At 43.7% G+C, this 17,847-nt stretch overlaps 1 protein-coding gene across 2 annotated transcripts; it reads right to left on the bottom strand.

Moving 5' to 3' along the window:
- Positions 1-83: 83 nt before the first annotated feature.
- Positions 84-17,746, bottom strand: XPNPEP3 (X-prolyl aminopeptidase 3). 2 transcript variants are annotated; one of them, XM_084507171.1, is made up of 10 exons: positions 17,445-17,746; positions 15,810-15,926; positions 12,967-13,374; positions 10,502-10,704; positions 9,952-10,014; positions 7,077-7,190; positions 4,772-4,857; positions 3,913-4,096; positions 2,294-2,414; positions 84-1,437 (listed from the first exon to the last, which is right to left on the bottom strand). In XM_084507171.1, the coding sequence occupies exons 1-10, from the start codon at positions 17,491-17,493 to the stop codon at positions 1,271-1,273; spliced, it is 1,512 nt and encodes a 503-aa protein (XP_084363297.1). In that variant the 5' UTR covers positions 17,494-17,746; the 3' UTR covers positions 84-1,270. The 2 variants fall into 2 exon arrangements, with proteins under 2 accessions (XP_084363297.1, XP_084363296.1); XM_084507170.1 differs by lacking the exon at positions 17,445-17,746 and adding an exon at positions 16,213-17,365.
- Between the last annotated feature and the right edge of the window lie 101 nt (positions 17,747-17,847).

The following is a 17,847-nucleotide window of genomic DNA, read 5'->3' as shown; positions in this document are numbered from 1 at the left end:
AGGAGATACACTGATTAGAGGCAATTTTCACATGTTAAACAACTGATTGTCAAAATATCTTCAGGAAATACACAGACACCACGTTTGCCCCAAGTAGGTATATTTACTATGGCATACAATGGCTTGAGTTGTAGGTTGATGCTGACAAAAGACAAGTCTCTTTACTCCTCATCCGTCCTTGCCACAATTCACGTTTGCAGCTGCCTCAAAAAATATAATCACATAGCATTACCTACTGACACTTGGCAAAACCCAAAAGGCAGCAGTGATTATGCCCTCGGTGTTCTGAAAAGCAGAATCATTTCACAAAAGCTGTAAAAACACTTGTGACTTGCCATACTGCAGTCTCTTGAAAAATGCACTGCTGAAGTTGCTGGCACTTACAGCATAAACCAGAAGGGTGCCATGACTGTCCCAGAATCGAACATCTCACATTTGGGTGACAACCAGCAGCTTCCCGGTGGAGCCCAGCACAGTCAACATGGCCCTAGCTTCCCAGGGCAGTGGTGGGCTCCAAACAGGAGCCTGGAATGGAAATTTGGGATAAAAAAAGGGAATGTGGAAGACAGCAAGAATGGGTGTGTACAACCTCCTGAGCCCTACTAGTACACTCTAAACTTTCCAAACACTTCAAATAGCTGAAGGACCAGATGAGATGTTTTTCCCTGTTGGCCCATTTTGCATCTTCTTTAACAGGGTCCAAGCACGTCCTTACCCTTAGAATAGTAAAAGCATTCTGCAAAGGCTTCAGGTGAAACTACCTCCCAACCAAACCCATTTTCCTGACTACCAAACTCCCTTCTTCCAGGGCTCTATAAAGTCAAAGGTGTCTGACACAGCCTTATTGCTTCAAAACAGCATTTTTCAAAGTTTTAAAAAACTGACTGGTGTGAAACTACCACTAAAGGGCCCTCAGCAGTTGCACCTATGCATACGTAGAGGGACCAGGCAAAAGCCCTGGTGGTGGCACTCACGAAATCCATCCAAGGGCACCAGAACCGATGGATCCACATATTGGAGGGATGAATTCACCCCCATGTCCTACAACAGCTAGAAGGAAATCAGAAGGAAAATGCACACAGAAAAGATTGTTTTGCTTTTCAGCTCTCGGTGCCTATGCCTCTTGCATTCTACTTCCCAGCCTCAGGTTTGGGAATAGCCATCAGCAGTCCACACCTCCCATCACTCGACAAGTACAGCCAGTCACAGAGATCTGCACCCCTGGAGGCGTGTGCCCCCCAGGAAGGATGCAAGAGGCAGAGGAGGGTCATCACGAGCTGCGGCCACAAATCTGCTCGATGTCGTAGATCTCCTTGGGACAGTCAGCAGACAAGATGAGAGGCGAATCTTCTGCTATCACAACATCATCCTCAATGCGCACACCAATGCCACGAAACCTCTCCGGGGCATTCATGTCATCTTCAGGGATATAAAGGCCTGAAGGAATTAAAAAGGGAATTAAAACATGCCACACTCTCCAGAACAACATCTTTCCCTCACCGCACCACCATGAGAACAGGGTCAGACTTTCAGCAATATAACAGAAGTTGGACCCTGAAGAAGTTTAATAAGGGAAGCCACTCTCCTTCCTTCAATCACAGCAGCTGGTAGAAAAAGAAAGGAAAGTCTCTCTCAGTGCCTGCAGATGCTAGCATGTCAATTAAAACTTCCACAACTACAGCTGGTCCTTCTGCATTTCTTGCTCTCAATGCTCACAATGATGATTTTAACAGTGTTCTGAATAGAAAGAGAGAAGAGCCGAGCATTAAATACCAGTTTTCAGCTGACAGCTCCAAATCCAATGACAAGAAATAAAGATTCATCGTGAAATGCCTAGTTTGCAAAGACAAGTTGTGAATGCCTGTAATTGCAGGCTGCAGGGTTCACGAGACTTACGCTACCAGTGACTGGTAGTAGTTTAGTCACAGTCACACAGACCACAACACAAGTGAGTTTACTCTGCTTCTCTGCCCTGCAATTCACCTGTGCTGCTGAGGGTCAAATGCTAACAGTCTGAGTCTGCTCTGCCTTATGCTGCACAGACACTTTCTGAGAGTTAACTCCCACAGCTTGTTAGCTTGGCTATGTCTGGGAGGGAAATACGGTTTTCTAATACTGTAATGACTTTGGGAGAGGATTAAGTTAACATTTTCTAACCCTGTAATCATTCCTAATTTCAGCAAGAAAGGACCTGAATGCTTTGGTCTAAGGGACCAACTAAATATTCGATGCAATACTGTTATCCTCAGTGTTACCTGGACAAAAGTCCACCACTGACTGTACATTTTTTTACCTGGTTCAATGGTTATCACCATGCCTGGCTGGAGCGGGAGAGATCGGGATATATCTGGGGTATCATGAACATCCATGCCCAGGTAATGGCCCACATGATGCGGGCAGTACTTTCGAACAGCCTAGCAGAAGACAAAACAAGTGTTACGGAGGTAGTTAAACACAGGCCAACCCGTTGTTCCGATGCAAAAGACTGGAGAGGAGAGAGAGCAGAGTTCTGTGCTTAGCAAGCAGTCTCACTGCAATGACTAGGTCACTGGGTCTTCCAGGTATCAGAACTGGAGGGCCCTCAAAACCTAATTGTACCAGCTGGCTGTTCTGAGCATGTTGCAAACTGCCTTTCCTCCTCCCTGGCAAGAACAGCCCGAGCACATCACTACCTCAGCAGGACAGGCAAGACCTCAGTTTTTGGCTCGCTGAACTCTGCTGCCCTGACCCTTTCCATCCCTTACGCATCCAAGCCCTGTGTTGCTCCCATCATTTGACCCTGACAGCTGGCAGCAGCTGCACCAGCTGCTGTGTGATGTGATGAAGCAGCCTCCTATGCACGACAGAGAGGGTGCTGTGCCAATTTCAGTCAGCAGCTACAGCAGGATTTTAACCCACCTCTACCAGACACTGTTACTGCCTCCCCTTGCATCATCCCAATCCCCTCCCTCCAGAGGAGCTGTGTGTCAGGGGGAATCAAAGAGCCAATTCCTCCTCTGCCCCACGCTCCTCACATTCACTGGGGACTGAGCTGCAGCCGCTGATCTCATCTGGCTGTACTGCCGCCTGCCGAGAGAAAGCGGCATGGGAGCCTCCGGTCAGGGCCGAGAACATGTGCTGTTATTGCACTGACACTGCAGGACAATTAAATCTGGCAGAAATCTGTACTGCTGCCAAAGGGATAGTTCTGCCACCTGGTTCCTGCCAGCCTTCTCGTATCAGCATCAGCAATCACGCCGGTTTGCAGTGAATGGGACCAGGTGAACTTTTCCAACTGCCAAACAACCCTGTCTTGTCTGCAGGTTCAGCTCTGCGGCAGAGCAGTTCCCCAGGTCGTTCTGTAAATCCCAGCAGTGACACAAAGAGGTGCAGAAGAGGCAGCAGGTGGAAAGACTGGGAAAATGGGCTGCACCTTTTGGTAGAACTGCAAATTTAGGCTATTTTAAAGCATGGAACTATGACTAATTACCTGCTGTCAGCCCTTGACACAGACTTCTGCATTAGTGCCAACGTTTCTATAGGTCCCTTCAGACTGCCTGTATTCTAAAGTATATCTACATTAATATGTAGTGCAGGCCACTGGGAATGGATCTGCAGAGTGAAATAGTAAGTGCCAAGGGGATAACATCCACACGATGCACGTGTAAGACTGAGATGTTACTTCAGATCAAATTGTGGGCTGAATACCCATCAGGGGTTGAAACACAACTTCCAAGTTTAGCCTCATCTGAAAAAAATCCAGTTCTGTGCTGAGACCAGGCCACGACATTAATTAAAACATATTAAGTAGGGGCAATTAAAAGATTGACTTCAAAAGCACACTCCTGATTCAAACTAAAGCCCGTAATATAGCCTACGGATGCAATAGTCAGGCCTAGCGGGGAGAAGCTGGATTAAAAAACCTTCAAGTACCTTGAAGAATTGGCTCTCAGTGACACTGCTCTTTAGGATCCCCAAATCTTTCAGTTTCTGTCCAATAAGGCTCAGCATGAGGCTGTAGATATTTTCCAGACTCACACCTGGGGAGCAGAGGCTCAGACAGGACTTCTGGATGTCCAGGACAGCCTGGTATAGTTCTGCTTGAGGTTTGGTGAACCTGCAAAACATTGAGAAAAGGACCAAAGGGCATTTCTCACAATTAAGTCAGTATCTCACAGTATCTCTTCTGGATAGAGATCCAGAAGCTGTTTTAGGGCCAGATTCAGTTCAGTGATGGAACAAGGAAAGTCAGAAAGGAAAGTAACTGCCTTCTTATTTGAAATACCAGACAAGGAATCACATTGGGTAGAGGCAGGGTTTCAGGTTGACTTCTTAACCCCAAATCAAATCAAGGCAATGCTACTGCTGGAAAAATAACACACTTGAACTAAAACATGCAGGAATCAAACATGTAACCACATGGCGCAGTAAGCAACACCATACCAGCAAATTCACAACTGGCAAAGTCATGCAATTGTAAACTAAATTTCTGTTCCCCTACACACAACCAGGGTTAGCAGCAGCTGAATGCACAAGAGCCCCCTCTGCACTTAAGATATACCATAACAGTGAAAATAGCAGTGATCCCAAATATTCATGCAGTAATGAATGAGGCATCGGGGAATATAACTTCTCATACTGCCAGATTCACTTATGCAATTTGATTACTCTGAAAAACCACAGAATGGGACCTGTTCAAACTATTCAGAAACAGGTCACACACACACATTCAAACTGTGAATTATTTAAGAGCTTCTCATATTCCTTCAAAACAGCCTCATTGCAGCAATACCTTCCATTGACGGGCCAGGTTCGTGTGATGTCACTTACATAGCAGGAAGACTCACATCCACCGTCTAGCAAGACCAGTTCACCATCCTGGAGAACAACAAGAAAAAATGCTGTGTGGATCAGTTGCTATTAACTGAATTGATTTCTCTGTCTGAGAGCAAGAAAGGAAGTTATACAGTTATTCTTGCAAAGCAGCTGCAGAGATGTGAATCCCGTTTGCAGAACAACACCCCAGGTGCTACTGTTTATAAATAGACTACTCCAGTTGGACTGTTTCTCTTCCAGTAAATTGTGTCAGTGACTCCTTTCACTAGTGAAATGTCTCAGTGACTGAGACAGAAGTGTTTTGCAAAATAAAAAAAGTTTTTTTGAGTTACCACCATGATCACTAACAAGTAAGAAATTTAGCCTTGTCACAAGACTCAGCAAAATAACCTCTGGCAGTGTATGTCTGCTGTAAAAGCACTACTGAATAGTTTGTACCATCTTCTTTCTCTTCTGGGACCTTCTTGACTGCTCTCAAATATACTTCTGAATCTACCTGGTAATGAAAAACGGACTTTTGGAGATGTGAAACTCCATGTCAATCAAATCACTGACTGCCCATTTTCTAGAAAACAATGCAAAAAAAGAGAAAGTGCCAGGAATAAAACCACTGCCTTGCTTTCCCTCCTTGAAGGGGCTAGCAACAACTGGAGCAATCAGAACTGTACAAACTTTGGATTAAATTCTCTACGGATTTACACTGCATGTAATTCAAGACCTTTTATAGAGATTCATTCCACAGACCGGACTGTGCCAGCAGCCACAATGTGGCATGACAAAAAATAATTCTAGTGCATTAAGGGAAAACCAGAAGCGGATGGCTTGCATTGCTTCCAGTGCTACTATCATTATGTGCAGATAAGTGCCACACACACTCACAACGTAGATAAATGAGCAGTGAGATTGTCTCACTATCACACATATAAGCCATTAGCTATCCATTTAAACTCTATTTTCAACTTTTTCAAAATAGTTGGTTCAATTATTTAAGTAAAATATGAAATTGTAGCACCTGTCCTTGTCCAAGCAATTAAACAAGCTGAGTAACAATTTACTGGCTAAAGGAGTCCAGCCTGTGGTTTCATTGTTCGGTGAGTGCCTTCTTATGTTACGCAGCTTTTTCTCTTTTTTTAAAGAGGAGTCTACTAAGCAGTGGACTGTACACACCTGGCCATATGAAACCTTTAGATTCCTTCCAAATCAGATACCTTGTCAGCCTATTTGGCAACAAGAACTGTAAGAGGCAGCTCACAAAGGAAGAGTCAAGTTTGTGTGTTTAACCTCCTACTTACCTGTTTAGAAAGAGCAAGTGACAGTATCTAACAGAACAACTTTAACAGGAGCAGCTGGAGTTATGTGTGCATGCCTGACCTTGGATGACAGTACAACAAAGCTTCTTTCTGCCCCAAACAGCCTGTCATATCTTTTGTATGTGTGTCCCTGCAGATCATTTCAAGGTCTGCTTACGTGCCAGCTTCAAAACAAGACAATGCTAGCAGGAAAAGTTTCCTCCTATATTAACATGAAGGGAAAATATGCTCCACTGAGATGAAAATCGTGAATACAGCAGTGGGGTTACACTGCTTCTCAGAATACTTCTCTGAATCTAGAGCTGTTTTATCAGGAGAGCTGGAAAGGGTTCAGTTCAATAGTAGGAATCTTCAAAATAAGGCAGATTCATTAATTTACCTACAACTATTTAATTCACCTCTCTCAAGATTTAATGCTAGTCCTTTCCTTCCTTGTTCCTCTTCCCTGCTTTTTTGGCCTACATCGAGTCTGGAATGCATTTCAGCTTAGCCAGAGAAGGAAGGCATTTTTGCACCTTAGGTTGCAAAGCAAGGCCAAGCAATGCAAGTGGCAGCAGAAGGCCCCCGGAGTGCCTTAACTCTCTCTGCTGCAGCGGTCCCTCTCTTCTGTGAGGCTGCCAATTCACCCAGCACTGCACACCACAGGACAGAAACATGGTGCAGGAGCAGCCATGCTTGCTAAATGAAGTATTTGGAAGCTCATTTTCAAGTCCTTGCACTCTGCAGAAAATACAGCAGCAAGTGTAAAGAGGAGAGAAAGAGACTAGAAGGAGTGAAGTTAATCTGTCACTGACAGTAAAGCTTACCAGGGAGAATTCCTTTCCCCTGCTAACTTGAAAACATTTAAGTGTTTTGATCTGCTCAGCCAAAATGGAGATCAGCATGGGGATGCATATGGGGACAGCGTGTCCCAGAAATGCATTTAAAGTAACTGGACAGCATATGGTTTACCTTGATGAGCTGATTGTTCTTCACATAGTGCAAAGTGTTTGATCTATTGCCACCAGCTACAACAGGGGGGTAGGCCAAGATATCAGCACCACGAGCCCGGCACTCAAATTCAAACTGGAAAACAGATTCAGAGAGGAGAAAACAGTTAGTGCTGCTGATTACTTGCCCTGGGGCTATTATAATTCACATCCTACAAGTCTTTTCTTACTTTGTATGACACAAAGTGACATTGCAGAGGGAATTCATTACATGAAAACAGCCTAGAAGTTTTCCCAGAACTCTGGAGGAAATAATAAAGAGCTATCCACTTTTCAAGAGGGGGTTTTAAACCTGCATCCAATCTCATGGAAGCTCTCAATGGTGCAAGTTGTTCAATACAGTATCAAACATTCATGATGTTGCCATAAATCAATGTGAGGATTTGCTCTGCTACAAAGTAATGCTCTTAGTTGCCATACAACTTTGCAGATCGACTAAGATCCTAAATGCCAGCAAGACAACAGGTGTGTTTTGCTGTTGTCTTTTAAAATTACAGACTACCTGCATATTTACAGCAGTATATACTTTTAAGACCCTGTCCAATAAGAAGGTTAAGAAAGTATGTGCTAGCTGCATCTCTGAGCAATAAATAAGTAAATCTTTTTCTTTTTTTTTTCCCCCAAAAGTTCAAGATTTTTACCTTCCTTCAGTGATGAAGCAGACGAAAGCATCAAAATGAATAAACTTATGTCTATAAAGCCCCTCTATATCCTCAATATATTACTAACATATCACTAACAGATCTTTTCTGTAATTAGCAAAAACACGTGGGACAGAGCACTTCAGGATTCCTATATGTAGTAAGGTAGATTTTACTATCCTGAAGAAGAGTGAAAAAATGAGCTGTAAAATCCATTTAAATTAAAATCATTTTCTTTACACATTAGACATACTGCTCATTGCCATGTCAGCACAGGCCCATCTATGTCAGAATTGAGGGTCAAATCCTGCTGATGTTCCTCAAATACTCATCTCACTGCAATTCCTCATGTGATTCCTTAGCAAATGTGCAAGCAAATTAGTGTTTATTTTGTAACTGAGAGGTGCCTACATTGCTTAAAGACAGTTGTGGTAATCCAGTGCAGTGAGAGGCTACAGTCAAGAGGCGGAGGCTTTACAAATAGTTGTTACACCTCCTTATATTTTGTACAATACAATTATTTTCTAGAATAAGATCATAACTATCTCTGATTGTTTAGCAGGTTTTGTAGTTAAATACATTAGAAAAAGATATCAATAGCAGATAAACTTTGACAACTGATACGTTCCTTCAATAAGGGTGGGAGAAGTACTGCTAAAGAATTCCCCATGCTGACCTTACTCTGAAAGCTGCCACAAAAGCAGACACCACAGCTGCTGACAAGCTATACATTAATTAGATACGCCCCTCTCCAGATGTGGAAGGTGAGAATGTGCACAAAAGAAAGAACGTTCACTAAAATGGTAACGCACAGTCATTGAGACAAACAACCACCCAGCTAGAAAGAACTCCTTCAGTAATTGAAAGTTTGCTGTTTTTTTTGTGTTCTTCCATGCAGCTCCAGCTTTTTTATCATAATTGCCTTGGTGATAGTCTGTAAAATTGTAAAATGGACAGTAGAAAACAGGCTGCATTTGATTTACATGGTTAACAATATCACACACCTTAAAGAAGTAACTTCTTGAATCTCACAATGCTGTATTAAGCAAATAGCAGATAATTGCAACATAAAAGTATCTTATCTTACTACTTTTCCCAGTTATTATCTGTTGTATGAATTGTCATCTACAGCAAGTTATTTTTCTTGCAGATATGTGCATAGTCTCTTTGTATGTTCAGCAAGGAGAGGAAGATCCAAATTCTAACTCAGGGTAAGTGGAAATGGTAAAAATAAACAAACAAACAAAAACTCTACTGAAATCTTATGTTCAAGCTCAGGATTTTCCATTTATTAGGCTAGTATTTCTCCAGAGCAATCAGACTGCTTAGATAAGGCACACTTTGAACTCTTGTCCATGAGATATGCTCACAGCTCACCCAAACACAGCCGCAGCCAACCTCTCTTTTACAACTATTCTGGAATTAGTTGTTAGATTTTGTCTCCCTTTAACCCTTCTCTTCAGTCCTCCTCACTCTTCTCCCATGTTTTTTTGTTTGCTTTTTCTCCCACATTGCAACTTCCCCCACACCAACTGTGTACTCCTTTAACCAAATCTTCACCCAGTAGCTTCCCACCATCACTGGTAGAATTACTTTGTGCCTCAAGATGCTCTGAAGAATTAGGCCAGCATATTCAAAGAGGCTAGAGAACAGCCTTACTTTTCAGTTACTTTAAAACAAACAAACAAACACTTCTCTTTTTTATGCCTTTAAAGGCACATTAACCCTTTCTGGAGCTTTGGCTTCAATTTCACTGCTCCTTGGAAATAAAGATAACAAACAAAAAAGACCTCCAGGAAGAATATTTTATCCTCAGTGTCAGAACACTGAACACTGGGACCAGTCCATACGTGAGAGTAAGAATCTAATATGGCTACATGGTACAAGATATATATCCATAGGGGTGGAAGCAAGTTTTTATTATTATAGGTCCCAAATTCAGAATCTGTTGACATCTCCCAGCACACTCGAAAACAATCTGCTGCAACACTGACTTAGGTCAAAGGAGTTGTCCAAACAAGACTGCAGTTCCAGTTTGAGGAGAGTCTAGGGAGTCTAAGGAGATGTGAGAGTTGGGTGAAGGAGGGATATGCTACAGTGGGAGGCACATCATTGGGAGATCTGACATTCCTAGTTTCCTGGAAGAATAAAAATGATCTGGTCCTTCTATCTTACTCCCAACAATCGCATACTCACCTTTGCATACAGAAAGGCTTCATCCACCAGAGATTTGCTGGCAAACATTGTCTCTATGAAAGCCTACAAAAAACAGCAGGGCCTCTCAGTTAGTAAAGGAGCCTGAACTTAAGAGAAGTTCTTTTTTATTATCTGCAGTCTTTTGGGGAATGCCTCAAATGAGCTGATTCCTTGAAAACAATGGGATAAATGGGGAAGAAAATGTCATAAGGAGAGTGGAAGTTGGGGAGAGAGTATAGGGCAACCCCTATTCCTGAATATATAGTACTTCAAAACAGTCTAACAGCTGCTGGCTCATCTTGGCTTACACTAATTGAAAGAAGTTCCATTAATTGAGAGAAGCAAGTGGTCCAAACAGTCTTCCTGTTTCTCCTTGTCATGTGGAGGGAGCTGAGCTCAGCCAATAGCTGAGAGACAGCAGCTCAGTAACTAAGATTAGACCTTATCCTTCCAACCTACCTCACCCTATCACCACCCCTCTCCCCTTTCTAATTTAAAGGAATGCATTGGTTTATTTTGGGAGCAGTTCATTTTGAGCACAACTGCGTACCTCTGCTGTCACCCGTCCAGCTATCTTCATCCTTTCAATCTCTGCGGGAGATTTGATCAGCCGAAGGTTTTGCACTAGACGTCGGATGCCCTGGATATGATTTTTGCTGCGAGCTTTTATCTCAGCCAGGGGCTGCATATAGTCAGAGTGCAGCTCTTTATGCACTGGTTTAGTCAAGTCGTACCACACCATGCTTGACTCACCTGGAATACAAAACAAAAGGTGACGCAGAAGAAGATAAATTTAGAAATTTCCTCCCTATTTCCTCCCTATACTGAACAAAATCATTCCTCCTAAACTAGACCTGTTGCTACATTTGAGAAGATAATTTCCTTTGAATCTGCATTTATAGGCCATATATATCCTTTCACAGAAGAATAGAGCTCTCTTCAAAACCTGGAAAATTAGCAATGCATAACATGTAAGATTTGACAAATCCCCACTTGTATGCAAATACTAGGTTTTGTGATCAGCACTGATCTTGTATGGATTAATTTAGGATCTGTGTATCAAAGCCACACTTGTAGAGGTAAGCAAGCCTCTGCATTGCAGTGGCGCACACTCTGAATCATTCTCTCATTTAGCCTGTCCCCTCTGATGCTGCAAGGCACGTCACCCACTGCATGGAATCACGGTCGTTATCAACCATGCTTCAAAATATCTTTGGGGAACAACTGCTTATTTCAGCCATTTAGAGATGAACTTACTGAGGACAAGCGCATTTACCAGTGTGAAAATTTATTTAGAACATCAGAGCTCGCACCCACATTGCCCCACAGGAGCATTTTAAGTGGGAATGAGTAGAAAAGCCACACAGAGTCACAGCTGAGGCCCACCTAGACCCTCTATCTTTGGTGACAGTAACCATTAGCAGGTGCTCACAAAAAGTCTCTAAGAAACAGGGTATTAGTGGAAAATTATTTCTCCTAGCACATCCTCCTTGCTTTTGGTTTCTTCACGTCAATGCTCCATCTTCATAACTGAGTAACTGCTTTTCACGGAAGTAAAAACTTTTGACTCCATTTATACTTCTGATGCTCCAAACCTCTCATGAATGATCTACAGTTTAAAACTTAAAAGGTGCGAAAACCTGCCACCTGACCATTTCATTCAGTGTTCCCTTTTGATTGTAGCTAGCGTAAAATAGTGACTAATCATTCCTACTCACCCTCTTTGTGCTTTCTATAACCACACACCTCTCACACCTTACACATTGTTTTCTGTTTCAAGCAGAGCAAGTTTGTCTAGCGTGTATCTCATAGAGAATCCGTATTTATGATCATTCTCGTTGCCCTTTCTGTGCCTTTATTTTCAATATATCTTTCTTTGAAACAAAATACCTAGAATCAGAGACAGAATTTAAGACTCCAGCACTCACTAGTCTGTGTAATCCCCCAAGCTCTTGCCCTTTTTATATTGTCATAAGCTTCCAGCTTCATTTCATAATACATACAAATTCACCCTGGGTTGTAAGTATTGAGGCTACATGGTGACGTAGGATGCACAAGAACACATCTAAAGAACAGTAATGTTTGTGTTTCAAGAATACCTCAACAGCTAGCTAACAAAGGTGAGGGGACTAACAAGATCTTGTGATGGATCATTTTTCAGAGTCTATTATGAACAAAATTCCTTTAAGTTTCCCATGCTTCATCTGGTTCTGGCTCCATCAGCAAAAAGACACACCTAAAACAGTAACATGGCCTGCCAGGTTGTCTTGTTTATTATATTCCTTACTTTTCACCAGCATCCACATGGGCACTCAAGAGGTTTAGAGTGGAGAAAAAACTATTATTTTCAAAAGTATGTTTCCATTATTATCTCTCAAGAAGCTAACAAATATTTGGTTCTGTAATAAAGATGGGGCACAGCTGAGCTCAGTGTGTTCAAGAATGCTTTGAGAAAATGAGATGGCTTAATACTCGATTTTTCATAGAGGAATCTGATATGCAGTGACAAGACAACCGCTCACACAGCACAGACAGAACCTGTCTGAGAAGCCATTTTGCATCACCTCACTGGGATTACAAAGTAAATGTAATGTACATGGAAGATGCCAGCCTAAATGAAATTTTCTATGAACAGATCAAATACAGAATTGGCAGAAACAGCAGAACAAGCCTCCTACTTGTGCAGACCACCTCTCCATTAACAATTATTGTTACTGGGATTATGTGGGACAAAAGGTGGGAAATTCACTGTGGCAAGCTATAGATGTCTAAGTTAGATGCCTAACTTAAGATCCTGCAACTTTTCTACAGTCAGTCAACAAGGACAGAGTATCTTAAAACACCTACAGGAAACCCTCCTCCTTTCCACAGAAACTAGCAGCAATACAGGCTCCCTAATTGGGTATTTAAGGGAGATGCTTCACCTAGTTAGTACCCAGCTACGTCCCAGAACTGTTACGATGTTCAGACCCTGCAACCCATTTCTCACCTCATCCCCCCTCCATTTTCTGTTACCTTTCAGCTTGGCCACCAAGTGCCTGAACTCCTCTATAGTGTAAGCTTCATCTACTCCTGTGAGAGCAACAGCCCCATCTGTGCCTGACCTGGGCCCGTCCCACAGCTCTCGTCTCGGATCTCTCCGGGGCACAAAGAGGATGGCCTTGTGGGAGGGCAGCGCTTTGTCGGGAAGGCTCTGCAGCACCAGTATGCTGTCAGGCTCCTGGAAGCCGCAGAGGTACAGGAAGTTAGTGTCCTGGTGGAAAACATAGGGGATGTCATTGCTCATGTAGTACGTGGGATTTGATAGCAGAATCACTGTGTGGTCCACTCCTTCACAGTCCTGGGCTTCCTTCTGGATCAACGCCATCAGTTTGTGTCGGCGAAGAGCATATTCCACCTGTGACAATCCTGGGGTTACCTCCCCTGTGAACAAAAACCAAATCAGACCAAGAAATTCAAGGCACTTATGATATTTTACTAACCGCAATGCCTGTTTCCTGACTCCTTCCTGATGCCTTTCATACACATGGCTTCATTGTGGCCCTTTCCACAATTAGTCTTTCCATCGCTGTCTCCTACACCACTTCAGCTCCCATTCCTACAGCACATCCTCGCTCATTCTGCTCCACCATCATGCAAAGGGAGAGACTTATTTTAAACAGAAGCCAGATTTTCTGTTTTATGTTTCTGTGCAAAGGCAGAAATCACAGAACCTGGTAGATTTAGACAACCCAGAGCATTCAGTGAATAAAGCTTTGGAAGAAACAAATTTCAGATAGATAAGGAAAAATGGGGAAGGGACAAGGCAAACTGAACTTTGGCTGCTGAAAACTGATGTTTTTTTTTTATGGCATCTGGACATTGAACAGAAGATTACCTCCTCAGGCTGAGCACAGATCTCCTCAGATAAAGCCAAAATGTCTATTCAAATACACGCTAAGTCAACTCACAAAGTAACTAGTTCTAAGCTCTAAGGGGCAGACTGTTACTGGGAGGTGATTCAGAAACACAGAGGTTGTCCCTGCAGAGTACAACCAGTCACAGGATTCCAAGCAGAAAGAAACCACGACCTGCAGGCTGGCATCAGAACCTCTGATTAAAGGAAGGAATCTTCTCCGGGGAAGATGCAGCTGCTCTCAATAATTAACAATTTGGATTTTTCAAAAGCTAAGTACTATATTTCCAATGACTCTAACTAAACAAATCATATTTTAGACGAAGGTATGTTTCATATTGCTCCAGTTACAAAGGGCATGAAGTACAACCATCGAAAGACTCACCAAAACAAGACTGAAGTCAAAAAAAAAAACAACCAACAACGGACTAAGTATGTATTTTTTAAAATGTGAGACTCCTTACCTATGCTATAAATCAATGCATGAGCCTTAATCGGTGCTTTGGCTAATATCTTATTTTAGCATGGATTGAATTTTTATACTGTTAAATTCTAGTTTCATGTTATTTAACGTATTGACAATTCTAGAAAAAAAAAAAAGGCTTGTAAATGGATTCTTGCAGAAGTGGGGTGGGAAATAAAGTTTTATGCAGAATGTTTTTCTCTGACAGAAGAGTTTAAAGAAAACACATTTTGTTTGCATTACACTTTACACCTTGGTATTTGGTGTAAAAGTAATTTATTTATTTATTTTTATCTGTAGATCTACAAATGCCATAGAACACAGAAGCTGTTTTAGTGGAATCTGATCCCACATTTCATTACGCTACAAATTTCCTAGCCTCCACTGCATGCCAGCCAGCTAACTACTGCAAACAGTCCAGTCAAGTTTAGAAGTAGGTTTCCTTCCAGTTGAGAGGCGTGGAATTCTCTTTGCCTTCAAGACATTTTATTTTAAAAACAATAATTACAATAAATCAATGTCGTATTATTTTAAGGAAAACAACACTCCTTTATTAAAAGGAAAATTACTATGAACAGCTAGGGTTCTTCTCCGGTATTTCAGTTCTGAGTACTTTCAAAGTGTCTCATTTACTGTGAACTGTTCATTGAGCAACCTGATCTAATATTGAAGTTAGCTCTGCTTTGAGCAAAGAGTGGACCTGGTAATGTCTTGAGGGCCCTTCTGATCTGAATTATCCTACAACTAAACATCTAAGTATACGGTTATATACTCATCTGTTCTCTCTGTATACATACCTATGAAAAAAGAACACAAACTCAGAATATTTTCCTGGACATATTCAAGAATATATTTTTATTTTCAATTGAAAAAAATGTTATCACTGTCACCTCGTATCTACAAACTCATTTTCACTACTTCATAAATGTGCACAACCTCACCGTCTGTTTTATTGCTACCTTTTAACTTCATAGAGACTTGTCTCTTTTTCTTCTCTTCCTCACAGTTTGAACACTCTTCTAAAGAGGACATTCTTTAGACAACTGGTGACCAGCTCTCAGTAAGTCTCTCCCCAGTCTCCCTTCATGAATCAGGGCCTTTATTTTGTGACTCACAAGACATTGGATATGAAGTATTCTGGTATTTCAGCTTACACAAAGAATTCTCCCTTCTTCATATAAAACAGACTGTATTTGCAGGACAATGAGCTCTCAAGTTGCTGCTGCCGTGAAAGATCTACCGTACTTAAGTCAGTGATGACAAGCAGTCTGATGAGAAGGTAGAAAGCTAACATGCAAAGCCTGTTTTTGGAATCAGTATCACCTCAGACAATTAAATTAAATACTAGATATAATTACTGCCTACTGAAGCTAATCATGAACATCTGAAATCACGAACACCCGTATGATGCAACGGATCAATGCTCTGTCCTAGACATCTCAGAAAAGCAGAGAAAAGACAAAATGCCAGTGATGGGCTGATACTGAGCATGAACCTAACCTGGTTTGAGAAGGTGTGGGTGTGTGAAGGGGCTGGGCTGGCCCAAATACCGGTTTGGAATCTTCTTCTGCTGGGCGGGCTGGATGGAAAATCTTCGGAGCGCACATGACTTGCAAACTAGAGGAAAAGAAACGCACCGTGTCAATGTAAAAGATCTTTCCAGGCAGCAAACTGCAGAATTACACTCCAGTCATCTTACTCTTTGTAGCATTCATTCACCTTGTATCACAAAATTTGCCTCAACTTTTGAATCTGTTGCATACCTTGCTAGCTTACAAAACAACATGCACACAACTCAACTAACGACCAAATATTTGTAAAACAGATTGAAAGAAATTAGCATAATGACAATTAAACCTGGCACTCCAGCAAGAAAACAGAAAGCGGTGTTACATGCACATGCCTGCTCTTTGTGCAGAAGATGCACCCAGCACCATCCCCACCCCCTGCTTCCCTCTGGCAGCAGAGGGCTCGAAGCGATCCTTCCCGCCTGCGTATCGCTGTTTCTTGACTACACCTTCAAAGACTGCTCTGAACATGAATGTGTTCTGTGAATGTGGAACAACTGGGGAATTTTCAAGGCCTCTACAGTCCTTTTGTTACTAACAACGCCACTAAGACGTCACCAAGTTGCAGATATTTTGTTCCTGTATGAAGGATGCCTGAGGTTCCTTGTTCCTGTATTTAACTTGACGGGAGCAGCGGCCAAGTTGAAAACGGTTCCTCAGCAGTGTCGCTGTGTATCCCATTTCCACTCCCACCAACTGCTCGTGCAGCCAAAGCAGGCAGTTTTTAAAGAGAATTTGGGAGCTGGGGGAGCACACAGCAAGACAAAAGCTGCAATTAAATACTGGTGTCACAAACTGCACCGACTTCGGATTTCTCAGTCCCACAGCTTTCTTTCACAGCTGAAGAATTGCTGACGCCTAGCTGCAAATTATCTAGCACATGGAGGGAGATGATAGTGGGTTTCCTAACATCGAACAGCTGATGCTTCAGACACTGCCTTTCATGTCACTTGCCACGTGCCTACTACAAAACCAATTCACGCTGCCATAGCGTAGATAGTCTTGGATTCTCAGCACAAATGATAATCAACTTTTCAGTAGCAGAAGCATAAAGCAAGGACACGAGCTGAGCAGCTGCCTGCCTCTCAGGGCGATGGGACGTGGGTCTGTGGCAGAACCGTACGCCTTGGGAGTTGTGTGAGCTGCCTAGCCACTAATTGGGTATTACTTACACAGGACAAATGATAGGCACAGCATAAAGCATTCAGTGCGTGATGATTGACAGGAGGAACAGTCTGGGGCTGCAGGCAGGGAGGGCTGATTACAGTTTTAACGACAGAAAACGAGAGGTTTTGCAGAGACTCTACCCCCCTCCACCCCCCCAAGCAGGCAGCGAGCTGAGGGACCACAACAGGCACTCAATAAAGCGACACCCTCAACACCTGGGGCAGCTTTCCAACGTGGTGCTTTATTTTCCACACAACACCCCGTTCCCCCGGCGGGCCCAGGGCCACGTCCCAGGGGGCCGGGCCCGGAGCCAGCCTCCCCCTTACCCCCTCCCCACCCTCCTCAGCGCCCGGGGCCGGCGGCAGGGGCTGGGGGGGCTCCGCACCGAGGACCCTCTGACCTGGGGAGCCGCGCCAGCCCCTCACCGCCGCCCACAGGAGCCTCCGCATGGCCGAGGGCCGGCACCAGCGCGGGGCTCCGCCACCCGCCCGCCCACCAAGGGGCCTTCCCCGCCGCGTCGCGGCGCCGTCACACCGCCGACAGGCGGCCCCGCACCGCCTGAGGAGCTGCCCGCACGAAGGGCGCCCGGCGAGCGGCGCTGCCACAGGAGGGCAGGCAGCGGGGAGCAGCGCGGCGGCGGCGGCCGCCCTGAGGCGCAGCGCTGCGCCTCAGGGCGGCCGCCGGCCGTTTAACGGCCACCCCGCTTCTAGAACGTTCCGCCCGCCGCGCGGGCTTGGTCGGCGGAGAGGGAGGGGGTGGGGCTTGGGTCGCGGAGGGGGCGTGGCCTCGCGGAGGGGGGGCGT

This window comes from Aythya ferina, assembly GCF_964211825.1.
Source record: "Aythya ferina genome assembly, chromosome: 1".
In the NCBI taxonomy this organism is placed as follows: domain Eukaryota; kingdom Metazoa; phylum Chordata; class Aves; order Anseriformes; family Anatidae; genus Aythya; species Aythya ferina.
This window is presented reverse-complemented; position numbering and strand designations above follow the sequence as displayed.

Excerpts from the sequence above, each read along its gene's own strand:
- XPNPEP3 (XM_084507170.1), bottom strand. The coding sequence starts at position 16,348 with ATGTTCAGAGCAGTCTTTGAAGGTGTAGTCAAGAAACAGCGATACGCA. Across the intron at positions 10,015-10,501 it reads CTGGACGGGTGACAGCAGAG|GCTTTCATAGAGACAATGTT; the intron begins GTACGCAGTTGT and ends TGTTTTTTGTAG. Across the intron at positions 4,858-7,076 it reads AGAACAATCAGCTCATCAAG|GATGGTGAACTGGTCTTGCT; the intron begins GTAAACCATATG and ends GTTGTTCTCCAG.